This window comes from Dendropsophus ebraccatus, chromosome 2 (genome assembly GCF_027789765.1).
Source record: "Dendropsophus ebraccatus isolate aDenEbr1 chromosome 2, aDenEbr1.pat, whole genome shotgun sequence".
In the NCBI taxonomy this organism is placed as follows: domain Eukaryota; kingdom Metazoa; phylum Chordata; class Amphibia; order Anura; family Hylidae; genus Dendropsophus; species Dendropsophus ebraccatus.
Window position 1 is genome coordinate 98060796 of NC_091455.1, and position 27241 is coordinate 98088036.

The 27241-nt window shown below is 44.8% G+C and overlaps 1 protein-coding gene across 1 annotated transcript; it reads right to left on the reverse strand.

The window, feature by feature from the left end:
• Positions 1 to 500: 500 nt before the first annotated feature.
• SNRNP48 (small nuclear ribonucleoprotein U11/U12 subunit 48) lies at positions 501 to 15579 on the reverse strand. Its single transcript, XM_069960191.1, has 9 exons — positions 15397 to 15579; positions 14814 to 14921; positions 13285 to 13345; positions 12113 to 12193; positions 8274 to 8456; positions 5360 to 5481; positions 4644 to 4750; positions 3685 to 3831; positions 501 to 660 (listed from the first exon to the last, which is right to left on the reverse strand). Exons 1-9 carry the CDS (start codon positions 15529 to 15531, stop codon positions 615 to 617), a joined length of 990 nt encoding a protein of 329 aa, XP_069816292.1. The 5' UTR covers positions 15532 to 15579; the 3' UTR covers positions 501 to 614.
• Between the last annotated feature and the right edge of the window lie 11662 nt (positions 15580 to 27241).

Below are 27241 nucleotides of genomic sequence, written 5' to 3' on the forward strand. Positions count from 1 at the left end.
ATGGCTGCTACAGATGACTGGTTTTGTGCTCAACTGAAATCCTTATAGAACTTGGAATACCGATGTAAGAAGTATGTTGATATCAGTGGAGAGTATGTGGAATAAATGTAAAGTTTCATCTTCCTATGTTGTTTCTTTCTGGGTGAAACCAAAGACTTATCAGCAGCCCCTCATGTAGTCCACTGGAGGTTTACAATGAATTACATTTGGTATTGAAGCACTATGCAACACATATCACCATGACTTTCCAGTGCAGCAATCAGACAAATGTTTGAGATGTAATCTGGTGTGATGCATTGTGGTTGTGGCTCAGTTATCATAGGTAGACCAGTATTAAAAAAAAAAGAAAAAAAAAAAAAGAATGCTGCCAGTAGGGTTCCAGATGAAAGTATTATTGTAAGAAATATGTTGCTGCAAAGTATGGGAATGCAAACTTGCATTTCCTGATAAAACAAATTGTTCTGGTTTCTGGAAAATGGTAAAATTCTCAACGCAGTAGAAATGTTTTTTTAATTTATTATTTACTTTTCTACATAAAATATAAATACATCATGCAGCACAATAACTTGAAAAACTGAATATCATCCTTGAGTCGGGTGCAACACAAACGGCGGTTACTTAATCCTCCTGCTCTTCTTATAGCTGTGGTGTTTTTCATCCCTGATGCAAAAGAAAGGAAATAATTTAATACCATATAATGCTACAGTTAAAGCGACTCTGTACCCACAATCTGACCCCCCCAAACCGCTTGTACCTTCAGATAGCTGATTTTAATCCAAGATCTGTCCTGTGGTCCGTTTGGCAGGTGATGCAGTTATTGTCCTAAGCGTGGCTTAGATTGTGTATGCATTAGGCTGGCACACCCTCTCTGTCCCTCCTCCCCACCCTCTTCATCATTAGGAATGCCCCAGGCAAATTGTCAACTATTCCTCACCTGTGTCAGCCCGGCACATGGGCTGGATCGTTAAGGCACCTGTGCAATGTTCAGCATAGAGAAAATGTTCCATTGGCATTCCTAATGATGAAGAAGGTGGAGAGAAGGGACAGAGGGGTGGTGCAAAGTTAAGGCACAGATACTCCCGTAGGCACGGGGCTGCAAGTTTTAAAGTTGTTTTTGAGGACAATAACTGCATCACCTGCCGAACGGACCCCAGGAGAGATCTTGGATTAAAAGCAGCTATCTGAAGGTACAAGTGGTTTTGGGGGGTGGGGTCAGATTGTGGGTACAGAGTCGCTTTAAGCACCGATATTGTAGAATTATTTTGCAATGGCAATACTGATAAAATAGCTGAAATGTTAATTTAAAAGGGACAGTAAAATACACACACATGAATCTTAACATTCTAGGCTGGTTTCACTGGGGTGTATTACAGACATTTTGGTATGCATACATAGTCATGACCAAAAGTGTTGGCACCCCTGAATTTTTTTTCCAGAAAATGAAGAAGTATTCCTCCCAGAGAATTATTGCAATTACAAATGTTTATCGCCTTTGTGTGTATTGGAATAATCCAAAAAAACAAAAAAAAAAAAAAAAAAAAAAACACACAGGGAAAAAAGGAAAATTACACATTTTCACACAAAACTCCAAAAATGGGCCAGACAAAATTATTCGCACCCAACTTAATATTTGGTTGCACACAGTTTGGAAAAATAACTGAAATCAATCGCTTCCTATAACCAACAACCAACTGCTCCAAGTCTCTCACATTTGAACAGTGCCTTCTCACAACAGCAACTGTGGGATTTAGATCAGGACTCATTGCTGGCCAACTCTGCAGCACTTTGTTTCCATCCATTTCTGGGTGCTTTTTGAAGTATGTTTGGGGTCATTGTCCTGCTAGAAAACCCATAACCTAGGACACAAACCCAGCTTTCTGACAATGAGGCCCTACATTGCCACCCAAAATCCTTTGGTAATCTCCAGATTTCATGATGTCTTGCACACAGTGAAGGCACCCAGTTCCAGAGGCAGCAAAATAATCCCAAAACATCTTTGAACCTCCCCCATATCTGACTGTAGGTACTGTGTTCTTTTCTTTGTAGGCCTCATTCCGTTTTCGGTAAACAGTGGAATAATGTACTTTACCAAAAAGCTCTATCTTGGTCTTATCTGTCTACAAGATGTTTTCCCAGAAAGATTTTGGCTTACTTATACATTTTGGCAAACTGCAATCTAGCTTTTTTTGTCTCAGCAGTGGGATCATACTGGGTCTCCTGCCATAGTGTTTGATTTAATTCAAAAGTCGTAGGCAAGTTTGAGCTGACACTGATGCACCCTGGGCCTGCAGGACAGCTTGAATTTCTTTGGAACTTAATTGGGGCTGCTTATCCACCATCCTGACTATCCTGCATTGCAACCCTTTATCAATTTTTCTTCTCCATCCACGTCCAGGGAGATTAGTTGCAGTGCCATGGGTTGTAAACTTCTTGATTGTATTGTGAACCGTGGACAAAGGAACATAAAGATCTCTGGAGATGGACTTGTAACCTTAAGATTGTTGATATATTTCCACAGTTTTGGTTTTCAAGTCCTCAGATAGTTCTCTTCTCTTCCTGCTCTCCATGCTTAGTGTGGCACACACAGACACACAAAATGCAAAGATTGAGTCAACTTCTCCCCTTTTTATCTGGTTTCAGGTGTGATTAAATTGCCCACAACGGTTACTTATCACAGGGGAGTTTGAATGAGCATCATATGCTTAAAACAAAGTTATTTATCCTCAATTTTGAAAAGGTGCCAATAATTTTGTCCAGCCCATTTTTTGGAGCTGTGTGTGAAATTATGTCAAATTCTTTTTTTCGTGTTGTTCCAATACACACAAAGGAGATAAACATGTGTAAATTGCAATAATTTTCCGAAAGGAATACTTAATTTTCTTGAAAAAAATTTAGGGGCGCCAACACTTTCGGCCATGACTGTACATAGCCTATGGAGCTACCAGAAATAGGAGAGTACAGTGCTCACACAATGAATGCAGTGGTGGCGTAACTCACAGATCTATTCCAAATAAACACTGTTCTTAAGATTGCAGGAAGGGGGGGGGGGGCAGCATCCAGACCCACCACAATCTGACACTACTTCCAAGTGTTTCACCTTGGAATACCCCTTTTATCAAATTTTATAATACAGAAGAGGGCCACGTTACAATGCTGGTGCAAGACAAAGTAGACTGGTTGCCCATCGCCACCAGTCAAGAATCTGTTTATATCTCCTGAAGAGTCATTTGCAGCTCATTTCTACCAAAATGAATGGACATAAATTGTAATGCAACGTACAACCTGGGGACAGGTGTGAGGCTGTTTTTTTTAAGAAAATTGCTAAGTATTTTCTAATTCCTCTTTAAGAAACCAATGCATAGGGATAACCTCTTTAAAAAACCAATGCATGAGTTTATTGGTCTAGACTCCAGACTGACAAGTAGCAGGAAAATATCTGAGATTTCTGCTACTGATGTATTAAGCTCACAGTGCACTGCCTACAATAGATACAACTGCATCCACATACAAGCTGAACATAGTACCAGTTGTATATTACTAAAGCAAAGAAAGAAAATAATGAGGAACTGAAACAAAAGTATATTAGAAAGGTTTACACCACTTTAAAATGCTACTTCATGAGGCCAGAAAACCCTTTTACACATTTACTGGATAGTGAGCAACAAAACAAAAAGATAGTCTTGCCTGTCTTTATGTCTAGAATCTTTGTCCCTGTCCTTACTGCGCCGTCTCCGTGGACTGCTGCTGTGCTCCCTTCTGCGTCCAGATCGATGTCTGTCTCTATGGCTTCCTCCAGACTGTCTAGATTCTGTGGAACGAGATCGCTCCCGTCTGAAGAAGCAGAAAATAAAACATTTACAACAATTATTTTACACAGAATTTACGAGCTCACTAAACTGCATTAGAGTGACCATAAATGATTCACCACAGACATCTTGCATAAATTGTAACCATCCATGTGGCAGCAAACAAGTGCAACCATCTTTATGGTCTTGAACTTTTGTTTGATTCAGGTGCAGGTATGAGGCCATATAATGACGAGTACCACCCTTATTCTTTATGAAAGGAAATAAAAGGCAGGCAAGAGGCAGCACTTTGTGTGATACCGTAAAGGTGTATGCAGTAGAGCAGGTGAAGCAGGCTCATTTTCTTGCCCCTTAGCAGAGGTACATGTGATCCTGGGTATGGTGTCTCCAGCCGGTGGAACATCCCGTAACTTAGTGGGACTGCTAGATCTAGATAGAGTACATGCAGGATGCTCCCAAGAAGTGGCCCATAAAGCAATAAAATACAAGGAAAAAAAATGTACTCAAAGTTGCCAGCGCTGCCCCCAAAAAAGTGGGGTGTCCAGGATGAAACAATAAAATGTATTGTAAAATAATGCACACAGGTATTATGCATTTCGGGAAAACTTTCCCTTCCACAGAAGTGCCCAGTCCACCCATAAGGTAATGCAAGCCGCAAGTAACACGTCACACAGACTTTCCAAGGTTCTAAGTGTAGTGTAGTGCTAAACAGTTGACTTGATTTGATAGCCTTGACTTTTTTTTTCCCCTGCGTAAAACCCTTTGTTGCCAATAGCTTTGCTTTCATCGAGACCTCTGCTACAGTATGCATTCACAATCAGCAATTTTTATATTCACCTTTTCACTGATGAAGAAGAAATTGAGGAGCTTGCATCATCCTGGGTGTCATTATGCCATTTGCTACCAAGCTCTTCCATATGCACATTAATGACATCTCGAATTATCTAGAAAGAAAAAAAAAACTATTTACAGCAAACCTGTAAAATTCCAAGCCAAACCACCCAAATACTAATACAAAACAATCTTCATTGAATGCAAGTAAAACATAAGACATATGTAAAATAAAGCAACTCAAACACTTAGCTGCCAGGGGACCGAAAAAAACTGCATGAAGATGATCTATATAGTACACAGACTAAAGGCCTCATTACATAGGCTGATATTAAAGGAGCAAGCAAGCGCCAACCTGTCAGGAGGTCAGTGCTCGCTTGCTCCTCATTCTCAGCTCAGGGGGAGGGGGCGGGCTGCAGCTTCTCTTATACGGTATGACAGCCAACAGACTGTGATGTAATAGGACCCTAAGACATGCTTAATTTGACAGATGACATGTACTACAAATCACCCACAGAGAATAGATTATATGGAGCAAATACTGAATAAATAACAAGATGGCGGACATTAAAAATAGTGCATCAACATAACATATATTCAAAAACAACATTGCATCAAAACAGATTACCTAAAACCCAGTTTGCAGTTTATTCCACCCAGAGCTCACAAACATGTATCAAAAGCATTGACACAGAAAACGTCTAACTATACAAAAATATTACCTCTGTATAGGACTTCTTGGTGATGTGAACATTCTTAGCCCTGTAGGACTGACGCCTTCTTTTGTAGTCCCTCATTTCTGCCATGATTTCCAAATGGGACTTGGGACACTTCTGCTCATCATCTTTAAAATAAATATAGAATGATAAAAAATAGTTTAATAGTTTAAAGAATAAAAGCAGATTTTAAAAACTGCACTTTTTAAAGTGTACTAGCCATTAAAAAAAAACCAAAAAAAACACAACACTTGACACTGAGACATGTCAGAAGTTTTTTTCCATCAGGATCTAAGTGTTCAGACACCAACCTCAAGAACAAGCAGGGAGATATGCATTGGGCTATGTGCTCTAGGCGGTCTGCCTATGTAAGCAAGGCAGCCCAATAGAGTTATATTATGCTGCCATTTCGGTCATGTGACACAGTTTGGAGACAATGCGCCAAGCATGGAGTTCTCCCAGCTTGTTCTTCTGATTGGCTGGGGTCTGAATGCTCAGAGAAAAAAAAAAAAGTCCTTTTGCCTGAAAGTACCTATTTAGGTACTGATACTCTTTAAGAAATTCCCCAAGCTCTCATTTAGGTCTAAATAAAGTAATGCACTCTTAGTTCAAAGTTACTTAGGTGCTTAGAAAATGGAGGAGACTCTACCCTTTTGCTGTCAGTGACTAAAAGTGCGTGCTAAGCAGAACTGGTGATATATAGCACCTCTTGACAATATAAGTTCAGAGTATACATTGTTCACATAAGATGGTCATTTGTTTAGCAGTACAATATGACTGCTGAGCTGTCTACAGAACCTGCCTGTAGTGCTCCACTGATTCTTAGTATATGTTGCCATTCTGAGAATTATTATCACTAGACATAACTTGCTCAAATAATTATTAGAAGTGTAAATCGCAGGTCTTGTACTGTAATGAGGAGTCAAAGAGGAGTTGTGGCTTAATGTTTGTGCCTCACCACTCCTCCCTCCTCCCTCTTCTTTATGAATAATCAATGCTGCCCGGCCTCCTGCTCACTCAGCAGTCAAAATCTGCAGACAGAGGACTGATCTGCAATCAGATAGAGTTGAAACTCCTAACCTGTGTTGGAGCTGTTGTCTAGGTGTAAATCGCCTGTCCAGGGACCAGCAGCAGATTTGTTTCTTTGGTTCGATTCCCCTCATTGAAATTAAATAGTTATTTATTTTTTTATCTTTTCTAATTATTGTATCATTTTTTAAATTTTTTTTTGCAAATAATTCCCAATAAGGTTCCAATTAGTTTAGTTTTTTTTATACAAATCACCTATATACACTTATTACGGGAAATGCTTATCAAGTGCTTTTTTCCCTGCACTTACTACTGAATCAAGGCTTCACTTCCTGGATAAAATGGTGATGTCACGACCCGACTCCCAGAGCTGTGCGGGCTTTGGCTGCTGGAGAGGATGAGTGCAGAGGGATGCTTAGTGTCCCTCCAGTGCCCTGTGTCCCTCAGTGTCCCCCTGCCATCATCCTCTCCAGCAGCCACAGCCGCACAGCTCTGGGAGTCGGGTCGTGACATCACCATGTTATCCAGGAAGTGAAGCTTTGATGCAGTAGTAAGTGCAGGGAAAAAGCACTTTATGTGCATTCCCCGTAATAAGTGTATATTGATAATTTGTATAAATTTTGGGGGGGAAATACAATACTTTAATAAAAATTTTCACCGGACTTTTCATTTAAAAATTATACAATGAGAAAATTAAAATCACCTAGCTTGCTCCTACACAACCTAGGAGATTCAACTATATCTGGTTGTAGATCAGTCCTCTGTTGGCAGATATTGACTGACCGTGAGCAAGGAGGAGTGCGGGCAGCAATGAATATTTATGAAAAAGAGGGAGGAAGAAGCAATGGTGAGATGTGCTAGCGTGAGGCACAAATGCTGAGCCACAACTCTTTTTTGCCTCTTCATTACAGTAGGAGACATTATCTACTCCACAGACAAATTACCAAAAGGTACCATGATCACTAGGGAACTTCCAACTACATCACACTATCAGCACCTGAGATATGGCCCAGGTGCCGACAGATTTCCTTTAAGTGACTGGCTATTTTTATTCCCCATGCAAACGGGTGACAGTAGAAATAAAAAAAAAAAAAAATGTGACAACCAGAATGTACAAAACAAAAATGGCATCCATCCCTCTCCTGTCTTTTTCTGTGGTCACTGGCCTACAGAGAGGGTGGGGTGGCAGTAACCAACCACTTAAAGAAGAAGTGTTGCAAAAATTTTTTATTAAAGTATTGTATTGGCTCTTAAAGGGGTTATCCAGCGCTAGAAAAACATGGCCACTTTCCCCCTACTGTTGTCTCCAGTTTGGGTGGGGTTTTGAAACTCAGTTCCATTGAAGTAAATGGAGCTTAATTACAAACTGCACCTGAACTGGAGACAACAGTAGGGGGGAAAATGGCCATGTTTTTGTAGCGCTGGATAACCCCCTTTAAAAGTTATACAAATCACACTTATTATGGGAAATGCTTATAAAGTGCTTTTTTCCCTGCACTTACTACTGCATCAAGGCTTCCCTTCCTGGATAAAATGGTGATGTCACGACCCGACTATCAGAGCTGTGCAGGGTGTGGCTGCTGGAGAGGATGATGGCAGAGGGATGCTAAGTGTCCCTCAGTGTCCCCCTGTCATCATCCTCTCCAGCAGCCACAGCCTCACAGCTCTGGGAGTCGGGTCGTGACATCACCATTTTATCCAGGAAGTGAAGCCTTGATGCAGGAGTAAGTGCATGGAAAAAAAAGCTAAAAGCCTTTAATATGATACCAACGACTAAATTATGGCCCTTATATTCCAGGCAAGCCTTTATGGTCAATAGTCTGGATGTATTACATTAGTAGCACCCACTCTAACCCATATCCTGATGAAAATGAAAGAAACTTTTAGAAACCTTGGTTAATCTTAGCAGTTAAATCCTCAAACAAATCCGATGCATTTTGCTTATCTACGGGCATCTGCTTCTTTGTCTCCAAAAGGACATGGTCATATATAGCAAGACGATCGGCAGTCGAGAGATCGCAGATGGCGTATTTGTGGTTCAGAGGAACTTCAACAGCTGAAGTGGAGTAGTCACCTGGAGCACATAAAATAAAGAGACACACTGATATTACACACTTATCTACATTGTTAAGATATACACACAGAGTAGAACCAGTTACTATAAACCTGTATATGACATATGTATGACAATTTGGGTTACAATGGTTATTTGGCTGTCCAGGCATGATGGGAATAGTAGTTTTGCAACAGCTGGAGGGTCAGAGTTTGACACCCCTGGTCTAGTGGCTCTTTGTTGCAGATCTACTAGGACATGTGAACATGCCAGGGGGACCACATCACTTATAACCTGCTGTAGTCATAACAGCTGTATCTTACTGAACAGATACAGAAAAGCTGCCACAATACAAACCATGGCAAAGCAAGAGCATGGCATTAGATGTATAACCCCTTCTCAGTGTAGAGTGGTCTTGTGTGGAACAGGTGGGAAAATGAGCGATTCCTATGCGCATGAATTTTAATTATGTAATAAATGAAATCCCTCCCTCCCCCTGAAAATGGCAGTAACCCACTGTATGTAATGGAAATAGGGCTATGATCTGTAGCATAAGTGGCCTCTTTACAATGTGCATAGCAGCTACACTGGGCTGCTAACACCAGCAATTCAGTGTAACATGAAATGCATGATGGCAAGACTTAAAGAATCCCAGCTATCAGGAATTCATAGCCCCACAACCATGGAATAAGTGTACTCTATATATAAATCTGGTCTCTGGACTGAAAGCTCCAAATAAACTGTTTAATAAAATATAAGCAAATGGGACATGTTCTCTTACAAAAAGGATATAACTCATTTAAAGGATACTGCACATAAGCACAGTGGTTGATATGTGAGCTGTCAGGATGCTACTTCCGCTCTATACTCACCACTGCTGTGGAAAGAGAAAGAACCAAACAGATTACACCTTCATATATACAATATATGGTGAAACACAAATAGAAGTGCAAAGAGAGTTAACTATTTAACTTGCTTTAAAAACGATGGATAAATTAAATCAGGGTTTTCCTAACCATTGTCTATTAGGGCCTCACTTATCAGAATGTGGTGATGCCTTAGTCTGGGTTTCACCTTAAAGTGTAACTTTCACTTAATTTTTTGCAGAAATCAATAGTTCAAGTGAATTTAAGAAACTCTGTAATAGGTTTTATTAAAGGGAACCTGTCACCCCCCGTGCCGGGGTGACAGGCTCCCGACCCCCCGTTAGAGACCCCTATACTTACCTCATCCCGCCGGGTCCCGCTTCTGGATTCGGTCGGGTCCCGGAGATCTCAGCCGCTGCAGCCCGGCGCGCGCGCTGACAGATGAGTCCAACGCTCATAGAGAATGACGGAGCGCTGGACTCTCCTGTCATTCTCTATGGGTGTTGGACTCATCTCTCAGCGCGCGCGCCGGGCTGCAGCGGCTGAGATCTCCGGGACCCGACCGAATCCAGAAGCGGGACCCGGCGGGATGAGGTAAGTATAGGGGTCTCTAACGGGGGGTCGGGAACCTGTCACCCCGGTACGGGGGGGTGACAGGTTCCCTTTAAGCAAAAAACAAAAACAAAAAACCTCTCTGTACTCCAAAAGCTTTTTTCCAACCTCCCCTCCCCCTTACTTCTTATCTGTGCATTATCAGGCAAAGCCATCTTCATTACAGAGAAGCAAATTGAAGAGGGATTTGCTGAGTCCATTATAACCTATAAAGGGGGAGGGCTTGAGGGGACGAGTGAGCAGGAAGAGGCGAAAAGCAGCACTGCAGTTTGGTGACTGTCTGGGCACATAAAACAATTGGTGAGAGAAGATTGCAGGATGTTGTGCTGTGCAGGGCTGCTTTTTCTTCTCTCCATGCACACTTGGCCCCTCCCCTCTCTTTCAAATCAACTGGTGTCAAAAAGTTATACTGATTTGTGAATTGCATCCATTTAATAATCTCAAATGTTCCAGTGCTTATCAGCTGCTGTATGTCCTGCAGGAAGTGGTGTATTCTTTCCAGTCTGACACCATGCTCTCTGCTGCCACCTCTGTCCAGGACAGGAACTGTACAGAGCAGGAGATGTTTTCTGTGTGGATTTTCTATTACTTTGAACAATTCCAGTCAAGGACAGAGGTGACAGCAGATAGCACTGTTTCATACTGGAAAGAATACACCACTTCCCGTAGAACATTTAGCAGATGATAAGTACTGGAAGACTGGAGATTTTCTAAATAGAAGTAAATTACTTTCTGACAACAGCTGATTTGAAAGAAAAAGGAAAAATTCTCTGGAGTACCTTTTAATTTTAGGCTATAATTCAAAAGGTACTACCACAGATTCAGAAGCACTGCACTGCATTACATACATGTCTATGGTTTCCATAGTTCTACACATATCCAAATGCAGCATCCCTCTGGCTGTAAATGTATATGAGAAAGTGGCTCAACTTATAGTATAAAATACTAAAGTCTGACCACAAAACACGGATTGTCTAAAGTTCTCAAAACACATGCTAAACATCTCCAAGGCTAGGTTCACACTGTATTTTCAACCTCTAATGTACAGGCCAGGAAAATTTCTTAAAGTGTCACTGTCGTGAATTTTTTTTTTTTTTTTTTGCAGAAATCAATAGTGCAGGCGATTTTAAGAAACTTCGTAATTGGGTTTATTAGCCGAAAAATGCATTTTTATCATAAAAAAGCAGTTTGAAGCTCTCCCCCCTGACTTCATTGTTCTATGGAGAAAGCTAAATAAATTACCACAACAGGACAACAAAGAGTTAATCTACAAATACCTCACCCTCTACCTTCTTTGACAGCCACCACTGACCTGTCTGAGCTCGGATTACAGCTGTCACCCAGCTCTGTGCCTGTAATCCTCTGCTTTCTGCTGTCGGCTAACTCCCTCCTCCCCCTCCCCTCTCCCTAGAACAGACTGGGTACATATGCAACAAGTCACAATTTCCTGATTTTTTGCAGTGGATGAAAAAGAGGAGGGAGAGGGGGACCTAGGAAAATGCTTTTTAAATGCAGATAATGGCATATTTGGCTAATAAACCCAAATACAAAGTTTCTTAAAATCGCCTGGACTATTGATTTCTGAGAAAAAAAAAAAATACACGACAGTATTGTTACATGGAGGCTAGATAAATGCCCAGTAGTGTCTTCCATCACCCATAAACTAGATCTGCCTAGTGGATACACGTTAGCTTTTGCATGACATAATTAAAAGACCTTTAGGCATCTGTTCAATACACTTGTCACTCATAAACTATAACATCGATTTAACAGCTATGTCATACTAATACCTGTGCTAAATGACATACAGTGGCATCTCTTAGGGTGCGTTTACACAGAAAGATTTATCTGACAGATTTTGGAAGCCAAAGCCAGGAATGGATTTGAAAAGAGGATAGATCCCAGTCTTTCCTTTATGACCTGACCATGTTTATAGTCTGTTCAAAGATCTGTCAGATAAATCTGTCTGTGTAAACGCACCATTACCCAGTCACTGCATTGACTAGCAACACTAGGGGCAACAAGGCCCCTCTGCTGCCACCAGTGGCTGTGTCGGGAACTGCAGAAAATAGGGAAGGCTTAGTATCCCTAGCACTGCATGCATTAGCAATGAGTAACTGTACCAGTACCAGCCTGAAATACTGATAACTAATAAAATACAGAAAATACAATTACTATAGTACAACTACAGCCACTTACGTTTGTCCCACGATTTCCCATCATTGGTGGCAGGAGCTTTATTTCTGGCATCTTTTATTATCTGGAGCTGCTTAGACTTATCTGTATGGATAAATATATCAAAACCACCATATAATAGATACTAGATAAACAATGCCTTCAATATAAAATTAATATTTTACATTGACACTAAATTCTTATTATGATTCAAAGCATAGGAGTTTCCTACAAGAGTTAACCGCACATTGATAGGATTTGCTTTATCAAAGGGGGTCCTGTGTCCCTTTTATCTTTGAGGTTAAGCCCCACAATAAGGACTTTATCCGATACTATCTTACATGGGATATACTGCTTATTCCTTGGTTTTTTTCTCCAGGTGGGATTAGCAGGGCCATCTCTGATCCTCTCTAATGCTTAGCATCATTTGTGTTACTGCATCATTTTTGTGAATATGTTTCAGTACTGCAATGAAACACCAACATATGTTAACATAGCCCTGCTGTGGACTTTTGCAGCAGCTGCTTCTGGCTGGATAAAGATGGTGAATCACTTAGGCAATTGGGGGATTCAACCAAGCCTCCTGTGACATCACACCCTCCCCCTGTCTGCATCATCAGCCTGTGCTCAGCAAACACACACAGTGAAACAGAGGCATGGAATATTTGTCTCCTAAGGGTGAATAGCAGAAGGAGCAGGAGACAATGTGAATCAGCTACTAGTGTGGAAGAACCACACAGAAACGGTAATACACTGTATAGACACATTTATATAACTTTTAATGTACTTTTAATAGAAAACAAGTTTTCCTTATCTGGAGTTCCCCTTTAACCATGCAATCACTTGCATAATAATACACAAAAATACTTATGTACTGCATCTCATCATAATCTGTTGTTGGGGATCTAGATGTCATGATAACTTTTCAGCAACTCCTGTTTGCATTGCTGTGGGCTGCATTGGTGAAAAGTGTCCCTATGTCTAACCACTCAAATAATTATTGACTGTGGCATCTAAGTGGTCAAACAGCTGCTATCCGCTACCTCTGACTTCTGCTGAGCAGACTTCATACAATAAATGGTGCCAAGGTTACATAAGCTGAGAACTTTTACTACGATAGTAAACATGCCCTTTTCCAGTTTCAGGAAAACTATAGCATCATTAGACCAACACATGGAAACCAAAGTAATACATACCCATAAGAATGGATGTCACATTGGCTTTTTCATAGAAAAACTGAGGGTCAGAAACGTCTTCCTGTGTAATAAAAGAGCAGATACATAAAATGTCGGCTCATCATTGGGGCAATGTAAAATTATAAAGCATTCTGGATCATCTGTATAAGCTCACACAATCTGGCTGTGCACCAGAGTGGGGGTGTACTCAATGGGCACAAGTTCCCCCTACTTGTATTGTTACGGAGTTTAGACCTTTCCCAAGATCTCTTTGAGCATGTGACCATATGCCAAGCAAAGCTACCATAGTGGTAAAGGCAGTGAGGAGGCATAACTGACTCCAGGTTAAAGGGTTCTCCCATAATGTATATTTTTCCCCTATCTACAAGATAACGTATGAGAGCTGGGGCCCTTCTGCTGGGACAAACATAGATAACTAGTATGAGGTTCTGAGTTCCCAGGTGCAGGGGAGGATGAATAAAGCTGCAGCTGAACATGTGTGTACCACTCCATTTAAAGTCTATAAAACTGATGGAGGCAACCAAGTATAGTGCTCTGCTCTTTCCAACATGCATTCAATAATCTGGAAGGCACATGCTTGACCACTGCTACATTCACACTCCACAGTCGGCCATAGTTAGGATATGATCACACCAACAATTACCAACACACACAAAAAAAAAAAAAAAAAAAGGGTTAGGGTGCGTTCACACCTACAGGATCTGCAGCAGATCTGCAGCAGATTTGATGCTGTGTTCAGTTATTTAAATGAAATCTGCTTCAGAAAATCAGCTGCAGATCCTGTAGGTGTGAACGCACCATTAAAGGGAGTTTTCTGGCCAAAATGGACGATGATTATCCACAGACCCCCACAGGATAGCTCATCAGTCTCTGATCAGCGGGATGCTGACACCTGACACTCACTGTACACAATGAATGGAGTTTATCTCTGTTCATTGTGTAGTGGTACAGTTACAGGTCACCACCACTACAGAGTGAACGGAGACAAACTCCATTCATTGTGTAGTGCGGATGCCAACAGCTGATGGGTGGGAGCGCTGGCACCCCGCTGATCAGTGACTAATAAGCTCTCTTATCCATAGCTCATCAATACATTTTAACCTAAAAAAAAAAAAAAAAAAAACTAACTCTTCAGGGCAGTTCTAGCTAAATCCCTAAAGAACCACATGAAAATCTGACTCAGGATAGGTTCACACAGTCTCCAGCTCCTATTTAGCGTATGTTCACACAGATAAAACAAGCTTCCTAAAATCCACCTCTGATTTCAGCTCTATTTTTAAGGGTGCTTTCACACGTACAGGATCCACAGCAGATTTGACATCAATGTAACTAAATGAACACAGCATCAAATCTGCTGCAGATCCTGTACATGTGAACGCACCCTTAAAAATAGAGCTGAAATCAGAGGTGGATTTTAGGAAGCTTGTTTTATCTGTGTGAACATACGCTAAATAGACGCTGGGGACTTGACAGTGGGGCCCCAGTGGATGGGTGATAAGTGTTTATTGAGGGAAAAGCCAGACACTTACTTCTTCCTTGCTGTATCCCATCTTCCGACGCTTGCACAGGACCACATGCTTCTCCAGAGAGGCCCTTGGCATTCTGTGGTTGGGGTCATAGGGGCACACTGCAGTCTCCTAAGGAGCAGAAACAGGAAAGGTTAGAGTGCTAGACCTGCTGCCCAGTGCATGGAGTCACCTCCTTATCATCACAGACGGGACGGGCAGCCTCAGCTCAGGGTGATTAGACCTAGTGGTGGGAATAAACCTGCTCCATCACAGAGGTGGCATAAGGGGAGCTGCCCACATGTACAGGACTGGGGTTGGCACACTGGCATTGATCTAGCAGCCCCTGCACTGTGGGCACACCATGATGGGCTGTTATTATAGTAACATGGCGGCCTCACTGTATAACTTGCTGTAGACACTACATGTGGGTATCCAGCATGAGAACAAGGCTCCCTGGTCCTAGTGCCCGCCCTCCTGCTGCTGTCCGATCCGTCTGGTGACTGCCACCACTTCTAGCAGTATGAGGGGCTGCTAGCACAGGGTCACGCTGTATAGATCAGCCGATCCATCTCCTGTTACTAACCGCAGCTGCCTGTGTACACACCTGCTCTTCACCCGGCGCTTCCTGCTCCCAGCCCAGATGCTGCAGCAGCTCCGTCAGGCGGCTCCGACATCGCTCCGTGAACTCCTTCAGCTCCTGTATTAGATGATGGGAATTCTCAGGCACAGCTCCCTCCATCAGCACAGCACAGTTTACACCGGAAATAAGCCCGGTGGAACAGACAGGAAGAGGCGGGCCGTGCGTGTCAGACCTCGTTTTCGCGTATTGTGTGACGTCACCTCTAGTGGCCGCGTTTGTATATTGCTGGGGATCGTGTTGAGTGAGGATTTCTCTAGTTTTTAGCGTCCCCTAGTGGCCACTTACGGTATGTGATTGAGAAAGCGAACTAAACTTTAGCAGCCGTAGCTATGTGCAGACGGAAAACCGTCTGTCTGTCCGTATGCATTGGCAAGTACTCACACAATTCTGCTGGTAAATGCTATGGCCAGTAGCCGCACAGTATTGTCTCCCTGCTGAATGGCCACTTTACTGATATACCTGTCCTTAACATTGCAGCTTCTCTGTGTGGATATTGGGCTGGGTTCACACTCAGTGTCGGACTGGAGTGCTTGGGCCCACCAGGGGAAATCATTCTTAGGGCCCACCCTTCAGCCACTATACTTATCTATGGTAACATTAATAAGGCTCCAGTTACACGGCGTGATATGGGGCAGCGTAGGGCTGCAAACGATTGCTAATCAGCAGGGCAGGAATACACAGAGATGTGCGGCCAACAACAATGATTTATACAGCTGCACAAAAGATCAAATCAGCCGACTAGCGGGCATTTGCGTGTCAGCTGATCTCTGACACTTTTACATGGGGCTTCCTAGGAGCTTTTGTTACCTATAATTGCCCTGTGCAATTGGCTATAAGACAGGTTTCTTTGCATAACACTTTATACAGATACAAAAGTCATACAGCTACCAATAACACCAGTATATAAAGAGCAAATATCCCCACACATATTACCGCCATACTGTTACTGACCAGATCCTGTATACCAAGACTGATATTACCAATAATACCAGTATATAGGAGGGAAATAGTATCACCATACATATTACCGCTATACTGGTGCTGACCAAATCCTGTATACTATGACCAATATTACCAGTATACAAGGGGGAAATATTACCGCCGCTACTACTGACTAGTACCACCACATACTGACTTACACCGTCACCACTGCTACTGAATAAAATCCTCTGTACACAGACCACTATCACCTCATACAGTCATATAGAGGCAGACCCAGCTCTACACAGGCTCTATACACCATATACATTACACTGCAGTTACATCAGGTGACTCACAGGAGACGTCTTCTCTGATCGGAGTTCTTCGCTTTTCATTTTCTTCTCCATCTGCCCTGGGCTATTAGAACTTCTCCGAGCCACGAATCCACAGAATCTGCCAGACAGACATATTAGGCTTCACATTCTGGCACCATCCTCATCTCTCTACACACTGCACATCTGTATTGGCCCCTTTACTGGTCCCTTGTTCAGTCTTCCATATAGATGGCCCCATGTGCATCTACTATAGTAGAAATCCCCCTATGCGCAGTCCCCCTATAGTAGATGACAACCTCTGTGCATCCCCTATACAAGGGGTAGGGAACCTTGGCTCTCCAGCTGTTGCAAAACTACAACTCCCATCATGCCTGGACAGCCAAAGCTAAAACTGTAGTTTTGCATTAGCTGGAGAGCCAAGGTTCCCTATCACTGCCCAATAGTATATGACCCCCTCTGTGCATGCCCTTTTATATACATCCCCCCTGTGTTGTCTCCCCTATAAATGGCTCCCCTATGTTGTCCCCCTTATAAATGGCTCCCCTGTGTTATCCATCCCCCATATACTGTAGATAGCCCCCTTTTGTTGTCCATCCCCCTATACAGCCTCCTTATGTTGTCCATCCCCCTATATAGCCCCCTTCTGTTGTCAATCCCCCTATATAGCCCCTTATGTTGTCCATCCTCCTATATGGCCCCCTTATGTTGTCCATCCCCCTAAACAGCCCCCTTTTGTTGTTCACCCCCTATATAGCCCCCTTCTGTTGTTCACCCCCCTATATAGCCCCCTTCTGTTATTCACACCCCTATTTAGCCCCCTTCTGTTGTCCATCCCCCTATATAGCCCCCTTCTGTTATTCACCCCCCTATATAGCCCCCTTCTGTTGTTTACCCCCCTATATAGCCCCTTCTGTTGTCCATCCCCCTATATAGCCCCCTTCTGTTGTCCATCCCCCTTTATAGCCCCCTTCTGTTGTTCACCCCCTATTTAGCCCCCTTCTGTTGCCCCCCCATTTAGCCCCCTTCTGTTGCCCCCCCATTTAGCCCCCTTCTGTTGTTCACCCCCCTATAGAGCCCCCTTCTGTTGTTCACCCTATATAGCCCCCTTCTGTTGTTCACCCCCCTAAATAGCCCCCTTCTGTTGTTAATCCCTCTATATAGCCCCCCTTTTGTTGTTAATCCCCCATATAGCCCCCTTCTGTTGTCCACCCCTATATAGCCCCCTTCTGTTGTCCATCCCCCATATAGCCCCCTCCTGTTGTCCATCCCCCATATAGCCCCCTCCTGTTGTCCAACCCCTATATAGCCCCCTCCTGTTGTCCATCCCCCATATAGCCCCCTTCTGTTGTTCACCCCAATATAGCCCCCCTTCTGTTGTTCACCCCAATATAGCCCCCTCCTGTTGTCCATACCCCATATAGCCCCCTCCTGTTGTCCATCCCCCATATAGCCCCCCTTCTGTTGTCCATCCCCCATATAGCCCCCCTTCTGTTGTCCATCCCCCTATATAGCCCCCTCCTGTTGTCCATCCCCCATATAGCCCCCCTTCTGTTGTCCATCCCCCATATAGCCCCCCTTCTGTTGTCCATCCCCTATATAGCCCCTTATGTTGTCCATCCCTATATAGCCCCCTCCTGTTGTCCATCCCCCATATAGCCCCCCTTCTGTTGTTCACCCCAATATAGCCCCCTCCTGCTGTCCATCCCCTATATAGCCCCCTCCTGTTGTCCATCCCCCATATAGCCCCCCTTCTGTTGTTCACCCCAATATAGCCCCCTCCTGTTGTCCATCCCCCATATAGCCCCCTCCTGGTGTCCCCCTAAAAATAAACAATAACAACTCACCTTACAACACGTTCCCCCGTCGGTCGCGGGTGTCTTCTTCTCTCTTCACAACAGATCAGCCGCATCCTGTTGAAGTCCCGAGCAGCACGTCGCCTCTGAGCTCTGTGTGCGCCGCGGTGGCTGAGACTTCCGGTACACGCTCCCAGAGGGAAGTCCCAGCCGCCGCAGCGCACACTGAACTCAGAAGCGACGTGCTGCCTGGGACTTCCCCAGGATGCTGCGGATCTGTCGGGGGCGGGAGCGGAGGTGACACTGACACTCTTGTGATCGCAAGCAAACGCTGCTTGCGGTCACAAGAGTGATTGACAGGGCGGGAAGCCTATAGCTTCTCGCGCTGTCAATCAGCACACTACATTTAACTGGAAGCGATTGTTGCGATCGCTTCCAGTTAAAAAGATAGGTGCGGCACCTGAGTGGGCCCCCCGGGAGCACGGGGCCCCGGCTGGGCTTGCTGGCTGGAGACCACATGGTTGCAGTCTTCAGCCCTGTGTCCCCTGTGGCCCAGTCCGAGCCTGTTCACACTGCTTCTTCATGTTTAACCAATTCTTGCCTTCAGGACAAAGTCCTATTTTTTAAATCTGACCTGTCCTACTTTATGAGGTAATAAATAAATCATCCCATTTAAAAAAAAAAATACACCCCTCAAAGAATTCATGACCGGCTACAGGAACCCTTTAGGTGGTTCACAAGAAATATGTAGGTGAAATTTGAATTTATTTTTGCATATTTTCAGTTCTGTATTTTTCTGTAAGGCTCCATTCACATGGAGTAAAACTGGCAGAATTCCACGGAAGAGATCCCGCCAGCCTCCGTGTTATGATGACAATCTATGGGAGGCTTGCGTGCCTCGTCTCTCCTCGCTGAACAATGGACATGTCCATTCCGCCAGTTTTTACACAGCAGGTATTATGCACAGCAGGAGTTATAGATTTGCTGCTGCTCTGGACAGTACAGTACTGCTCAGTACCCAGTGGACAGAGGTGGCAGCAAAGAGCAGTGTGTCTGAATGTATATTAAAAAAACATTTCCTGCAGGACACACAGGAGCTAATAAGTGTGGGAAGACTTGAGATTTTTAAATAGAAGTAAATTACAAATCTATTTAACTTTCTGATATCAGTTGATTTGAAAGAAAATAAATTTAGCTGGATAACCTCTTTAACCCCTTTGCCGCAAAATAACATCCAATCGGGCCCCCACGCCACCTTGCTGTGCCCCTAACTTTAGCGAGCTGCTTGTATTTATAGGTCACACAGACCCATGGATAATAATAATAGTTTTTATTTATATAGCGCCAACAGATTCCCCAGCACTTTACAATTCTGGGAGTACATGCATAGACATAAAAAAGACATTACAGAGATATACATACAGTTATCCATACATGAGGAGTGAGGGCCCTGCTCGCATAGATGCAGGCAGTTGCTAAACAGCAAGCGCTGGAGCCGAGTGGGGGCTTTGCTTACGTCAGGCACGCTCTCTGCAGATGTGTCCCGGCCATTCTTAGCGGGCATGTCCGCGCTGTGTCTCTGCCACACTGTCTCTCTGTGGTGCCAGTGTTTGTGTGCTGTGTCTGTGTGCAGGGGCGGAAATAAAGCCATAGCAGCTGTAGCCCGGGATTCTTGGTCCCCTTCGATGCGATCACTTGAAGCAACCGGTGGCTGAGTGAGCCTTCTAGGTGCTGCAAACGGCCTCCAAAGTGCCCCGAATCACACTCTTTAACCATAAGCGCTGCTGATGAGCGCTTACTTAAAAACGGGGCCCTGATTGACAGGGGGGAGATGCCCTTGGCTCTCCTGCCCTGCCAATTGCTCTTGTGGATGAAGGCAGCATTCTACCTCCGACCACAGGAGGTCGCTCCTCCCCACCCGTGCTTGGAGCAGGGAAAAGCGACATCCGGTGTGTGCTGTAGGTGAACATGTTTTGTTTTTTGTTTTTTTATCACAGGAGATTCCTGCACTAGGGAGGGGGGAGGATGTAGCAGAGCTGAGCCTGCCAGCTGCAGTAGCAGAACTGAGATGGATCAAAACTGAGTTTGCCAGATGCAACAGAGCTGGGTGTTTAATCACAGTGCACAAAAATGCATCCAAGCCTGCTACACAGTAAACCTATTACATTATCAGAGTGTTTGCCCAATAACAAATACAGCTCTGCTACATAGTAAACCTATTACATTACCAGAACATTGGCCTTATTATGAATTCAGCTCTGCTACATGAGCCATAGTCTCATAAGAAATCCACCTCTCCTACATAGTAAACTTATGGTGGACTGGAGAACCACTGTACCCAGCTATCTCAAGGAGTCTCTTTTTTGCAGTCTGGACCTTCCAGCAAATCTTACATCACTTGCAGGACCTGGCGGCTGAGTGCACCTCCCGGGTGCTGCAAATTGGCCCGATGTCTACATATAGGGAAGGTATGCCAACTAACAGGGATTGCCTACATGGGAAGAAGCGATTAATTTACAGTGTGATGTGTACACAGGGGGAGGGGTTAACTTAAAGGGGGATAGCAGAATGGGGGGGGGGGGGCTAACAGGGTATTGCCTACAAGGGGGATTAACTACCAGGGGAGATGCCTACATAAGGGAAGAGGAGGGCTAACTACCAGGGGAGATGCCTACATGGGGTTTAACAACCAAGAAAGATGACTATATAGGAAAAAGGGGGGCTAACTACCGGGGAGATGACTAGTGGGAGGGGGCAAACTACCATGCTACACTTAGAATACTAAATACTGGTAGGCATTCTACTGGGGGGTTACTACAGGGGGATGCCTACCTATCAGCGATAATACCTACGGGGGAATTAGCTACATGGGTTATACTACCTACTGGGGAGGGGAGGCTACCTGCACAGGTAGCCCTAACATATAGATGCACAGAGGGGCCTGACTACTATATTGGGGCACAGAAGGGTCTAAGTCATGGGTCTCCAAACTGCGGCCCTCCAGCTGTTGCGAAACTACAACTCCCACCATGCCTGGGCAGCTAAAGCCTTGGATTTGGCTGTCCAAGCATGATGGGAAATGTAGTTTTGCAACAGCTGGAGGGCCGCAGTTTGGAGACCCATGGTCTAAGTAGGGCTGGGCGATATGGCCTAAAATTTATATCACGATATAATTTGATGCATGCACGATATAACGATATATCACGATATATAAATTTTTTTTTGTGTGTATACTCACCCCCCCCTTGCCAGTCATCAGCCTTCCCCTGTGCCAGTGATCAGCCCTCCCCTATGCCTTCAGCCCCCTTTGTGCCAGTTATCACCCCCCTTGCCAGTCATCAGCCTTCCCCTGTGCCATCAGCCCACCCTGTGCCATCAGCCCCCCTTGCGCCAGTCATCAGCCCCCCTTGCCAGTCATCAGCCCCCCTTGCCAGTCATCAGCCTTCCCCTGTGCCATCAGCCCACCCTGTGCCAGTCATCAGCCCTCCCTTGTGCCAGTTATCACCCGCCTTGCCAGTCATCAGCCCCCCGTTGCCAGTCATCAGCCCCCCGTTGCCAGTCATCAGCCCCCCCCCCCAGTGCCAGTCATCTCCCCTCTCAGTTTTCCAGCCATTTCATGTGCCAGCCATCATGTCCCCCCAGCCAGGGCCATCATCAGCCCCATGCCAAGCCATCTGCCGCCCCCGACCCCTCTGCTACTTACCTTTCCTGCAGGGCTGGCTGATGGAGTCCGCGAGGCGAGACGGGCCGCGTCTTCTTCCCAGCATGCACTGGGAGACCTGACGTCACACGCATAATTTGATGCATGCATGATATAACGATATATCACGATATATAAATTTTTTTGTGTGTGTATACTCACCCCCCCCTTGCCAGTCGTCAGCCTTCCCCTGTGCCAGTGATCAGCCCTCCCCTATGCCTTCAGCCCCCTTTGTGCCAGTTATCACCCCCCTTGCCAGTCATCAGCCTTCCCCTGTGCCATCAGCCCACCCTGTGCCATCAGCCCCCCTTGCGCCAGTCATCAGCCCCCCTTGCCAGTCATCAGCCTTCCCCTGTGCCATCAGCCCACCCTGTGCCAGTCATCAGCCCTCCCTTGTGCCAGTTATCACCCGCCTTGCCAGTCATCAGCCCCCCTTGCCAGTCATCAGCCCCCCGTTGCCAGTCATCAGCCCCCCGTTGCCAGTCATCAGCCCCCCCCCCCCAGTGCCAGTCATCTCCCCTCTCAGTTTTCCAGCCATTTCATGTGCCAGCCATCATGTCCTCCCAGCCAGGGCCATCATCAGCCCCATGCCAAGCCATCTGCCGCCCCCGACCCCTCTGCTACTTACCTTTCCTGCAGGGCTGGCTGATGGAGTCCGCGAGGCGAGACGGGCCGCGTCTTCTTCCCAGCATGCACTGGGAGACCTGACGTCACACGCATCAGCGCGCTAGCGCGCTGACGATGCGTGTACGGAAGGCCCTGCAGCGCGGTACCATGGAGCGGTAAGTGAGAAGCTTATTCACTACCGCTCCGTGGTATATCGCGATATGACAAAAATCTATATCGTCAACCGAATTGATGACGATATTTTGGCATATCGTTTATATCGCCCAGCCCTAGGTCTAAGTACTATATTGCACAGAGGGGGCAATATAGATGTGGAGGAGGACAATGGTGCATGAGTGAGGAGCCTAAAATGTTTTTCTGGCAGATTCTATGGGGAGGACTCATGGCTGAGAGAAATCCTTATGGTGGCCCAAGCTGGCTGGAGAAGAGGAAAAGAGAGCAACTGCAATTGGAGAAGAAGTCCCTTGTGATTCACTAAGAGAAGACATCTCCTGTGAGTCACCTAGGCATTATTCCCACATTCTATGTTTCGTGCGGAACACAGATATGGGATGCCTGTAACAAAGTTTCCCCCAGTACGGGCAGCATCTTTGATATGATCCTGTGAGCGGGATATGCGCCACGCTGTAATGAAGCAGCCGCTCAGTCCCCCGCTCCTAGCATCTTATTAGGATGCAAAACACAAAACGTGGGAATAAGGCCTTGTGGTGCGCAGAGTTAGTATCTGCTGCTATATAGTGTCTTTATGAGGTGATATTTGTAATTGTACAATGTATTTTATTCAGTAGCAGTGATGGCATTAATCAGTATGTGGTGGCACTAGTCAGTATGTGAGGGTATTATTTGTCCCTTGTCAACTAGTACTGTTGGTATTATTGATCTTATATATCTTATATGGATTTGGTCAGTAACAGTATAGTAGTATTTATTAGTGGTCATGGTGTGGCGGTAATTGTTGCCCCTTGTATACTGGTAATAATCAGTTTACAGGTATATACAGTAATAGTGTGATAGTGATTTGTATGGTGATAACTTTTGCACCTTATATGCTGGTACACTAATATAATACAAGTTACAAACATGGAAAATAAGCTTATGACTACATTTGACAGCTTAGTGGTGAGTTGGGTGGAGGGGGGCAATCAAAAGTTTGCTATGGGGCCCAGTCATTTCTAGTTACGCCCCTGTGTGTGTGGTGGGGCGGTGCTTGTGTGCTGTGTCTGTGTGTGTGTGGTGGGCCAATGCTTGTGAGTATGTGTATGTTTTGTGTACTAGTGCCATCCTCTGCCAGCCCTCCCCCCTTAGTTTGTGGTCCTCCAGTGGATGCTCCTCACCTTCAGCTCACTACGGGGGAAGAAGGAATGCCTGACGACTGCAGAGCTAGGTGAGTATGTTTTTTTGTTTTCCTTTTTTATAATACAAATGGGGGATACCTCTATGAGGGGGAATATCCATGGGGCTAGCATGGTGGGGTGGAATTCTACAGGGGAGAGGTCTTACAGCCGATGAAATAAGGGGGCAAAATTACCTTTAAAAGTGGAGGTATTTCCAATGTACTGGGGGGGGGGATAACAACCAGGGGGACTACCTACAGGGGGGATGCACAGAGGGTACCTACATACTATTTGGGCACCTAGAGGCACCTTATTACTGTATGGATCATAGCAAGGTTGTATGGATGTGCAGAGGCGACCTAACTTCTATATGGGGAGCCTATATTATACAGGTGCACAGAGAAGACCTGTGCTATATAGAAGCACAGAGGGGAGTTTGTGTGGAAATGAGGATGACGTTAGAGCGAGTAGCCTAAAATGTTTGTCTGCCAGATCCTGTGGAGACAAGTCATGTCTGAAGACGTTTTCATGGTGGCCGGGCCAGGTGGAGAAGAAAAGTAAGGGTGGAGAACTTCGATTTGCAAAAACGAGAAAGTAGAGAAGAAGCCCCATGTGAGTTACTGGATATATCACTTTAAAAGTCTCCAGAATACGGGGGGATATGTAAGTTTGGAGTGACACTGCGTCATTGGTCAAGGGGAGGGGGGCCCAAGTTAACCACGTGCACCAGAGCCCATGACATTTTAGCTATGCTCCTGTACATACCAATAATTCTGATCACTGCTATGCAAAGGCAAAGCATTGACCAGTATATGACATCCAATCATTGCTGGTAATAGTCTATTTTTAAAAATATGACATATAGGACCTTTGCACACGGAGTAAAAGAGGTGGAATTTACAAGCACGGCTAATTCCGCTTCTCATTCTGTCTGTTCTATTGCTTCAATGGAATTTCTTGTGGACCTCTGCTCTCCGCTCAAAAAATTAACATGTTAGATTTACCAATTTCCATTACAGAGTTAAAACAAAACTTTTAATTAATTCACACACATTTAAAACTAGGCATATTGGGGGTGGGCATATGTTGTGTGTACAGTGATAGAGCTGGAGTCCCGCTTGCTGTCTATCTGTACCCCACTCTATATTGCCTTATTGAAATACGATTTACAATGCGCCTCTCAAAATGTTTCGGCACGCAGTGCCATTGTCAAGTGGTAGCCGGATCTGAGAAAAAAGACGCTGTTATTTGGTTGATGTAACCTCTGTTTGTATGCTCCTGCCAATCGCCAGTGCCTATAAAACACTACCAGACAATTAATTTGGTTGGATGCTACCTGACAGCTTGAATAACCAATCCAGTACTATGTAAGGGCGGGTTCACACTACGGAATTCTCCGCGGAATTCCGTCAGCTGTCCGCCCGCACGGGCACACACTTTTCCGCCGGCTCCATAGACCCCATTCTATGGGCCGGCGTATTCCGCGATCCGCTAAAAGAAGTGACATGACACTTCTTTGGGCAGGTTCACACTACAGAATTCTCGCGGACAAGGTCCGCGGAATTCCGTCAGCTGTCCGCCCGCACATCTGGGCGCCTTTCCGCCAGCCCCATAGACACCATTCTATGGGCCGGCGTATTCCGCTATACGCTGAAAGAAGTGTCATGTCACTTCTTTTAGCGGATCGCGGAACATGCCGGCCCATAGAATGGTGTCTATGGAGCTGGCGGAAAAGCGCGTGCCCGTGCGGGCGGACAGCTGACGGAATTCCGCGGACATTGTCCGCGAGAATTCTGTAGTGTGAACCCGCCCTTTCAGCGTATAGAGGAATACCCCGGCCCATAGAATGGTGTCTTTGGGGCCGGTGGAAAGGCGCCCAGATGTGCGGGCGGACAGCTGATGGAATTCCGCTGACATTATCCGCGAGAATTCCGTAGTGTGAACCCGCCCTTAAGACAGACCCATCGCTTTGCATACAGCAGCAAAGCCGGTGAGCGGTGAGCCACTACATGATGATTTGTGTCACCAGTCAGTGACGTGCCCATGCTAACACTTAGAAGTAAGGACCCAAATGACTCTAGCATACACTGCGCATGGGCTAGAGCAGGGCTTCTCAAACTTTTTCTACTGGAGCCTCACCCAACAGACCAAGGCAATGCCTGGGCCTCACCAGACTGACCAAGAGGATGCTGTGCCTCACTATCTGTGGTGAAAGTCCGTTTAAAAGCTGAAAACAATGCTAGGGCTACCTTTCACTCATCTCCCAAGCTCTGTATGCTAATAAAGCAAGTACAAAATAAATTAATAATGTTGCTAAAATGGAGATTTTGGAGGACTGTGCAGATCATAGTTACTTTTGTGAAAACTGGCTTCCCAGCTGGGCCTCACCAACAACTAGGGGGCGCCTCACTGGTGAGGCCCGCCTCACAGTTTGAGAAGCACTGGGCTAGAGGCTGTGCTTTCCTTTAGAGGAGCCATCATTCGCACTCTGAAAGTTAAAGATGCCAAGCAAATAAAATAGCCAAAGGTAAGAGTAAAAGAAAAAGGGCATAGTAATGAATTTGCAATGACCCAATTATCTAGTACAGTATAAATATGCTAATGTGCTTTAATGAATGTACAATGGTTAAATGAATTGGCATTAAAAAAGTGGCTAGATCATAGTGAGGAACACAGCTGGCCCTCATTTAGGCCAGAGGAACTGAGGCTTTTCAGGCAGTAAATCCACTTTGCATCTTCATGTAAAAGTTTGTTATCCAGGTTACCTTGTCGGGGACCTAACTATTTTAAATGTTTTTAAATCCTTCCTGGCAAGGGATAAATTATCTTGCCGATGTAAATCTTTATACCCGTTTTATTTTTTCACCTACAGGGCTGTATTGGGCGTCTTCTTTTTCCACCATCATTTCTACTTTTTATTTGTATCTGATGTGTGTAGATTAAACGTTTAAGTATAATGTAAAAAAAATGGGAATCCTGGCATTTTTCCCCTCTCTTCATTTTCTCTGTTCACCGTGCAGAAACAATATTGTTATATTTTAACAGACCAGACATTTACCCATGATACAATATATTTATTTATTTTTACATGTTTTATTT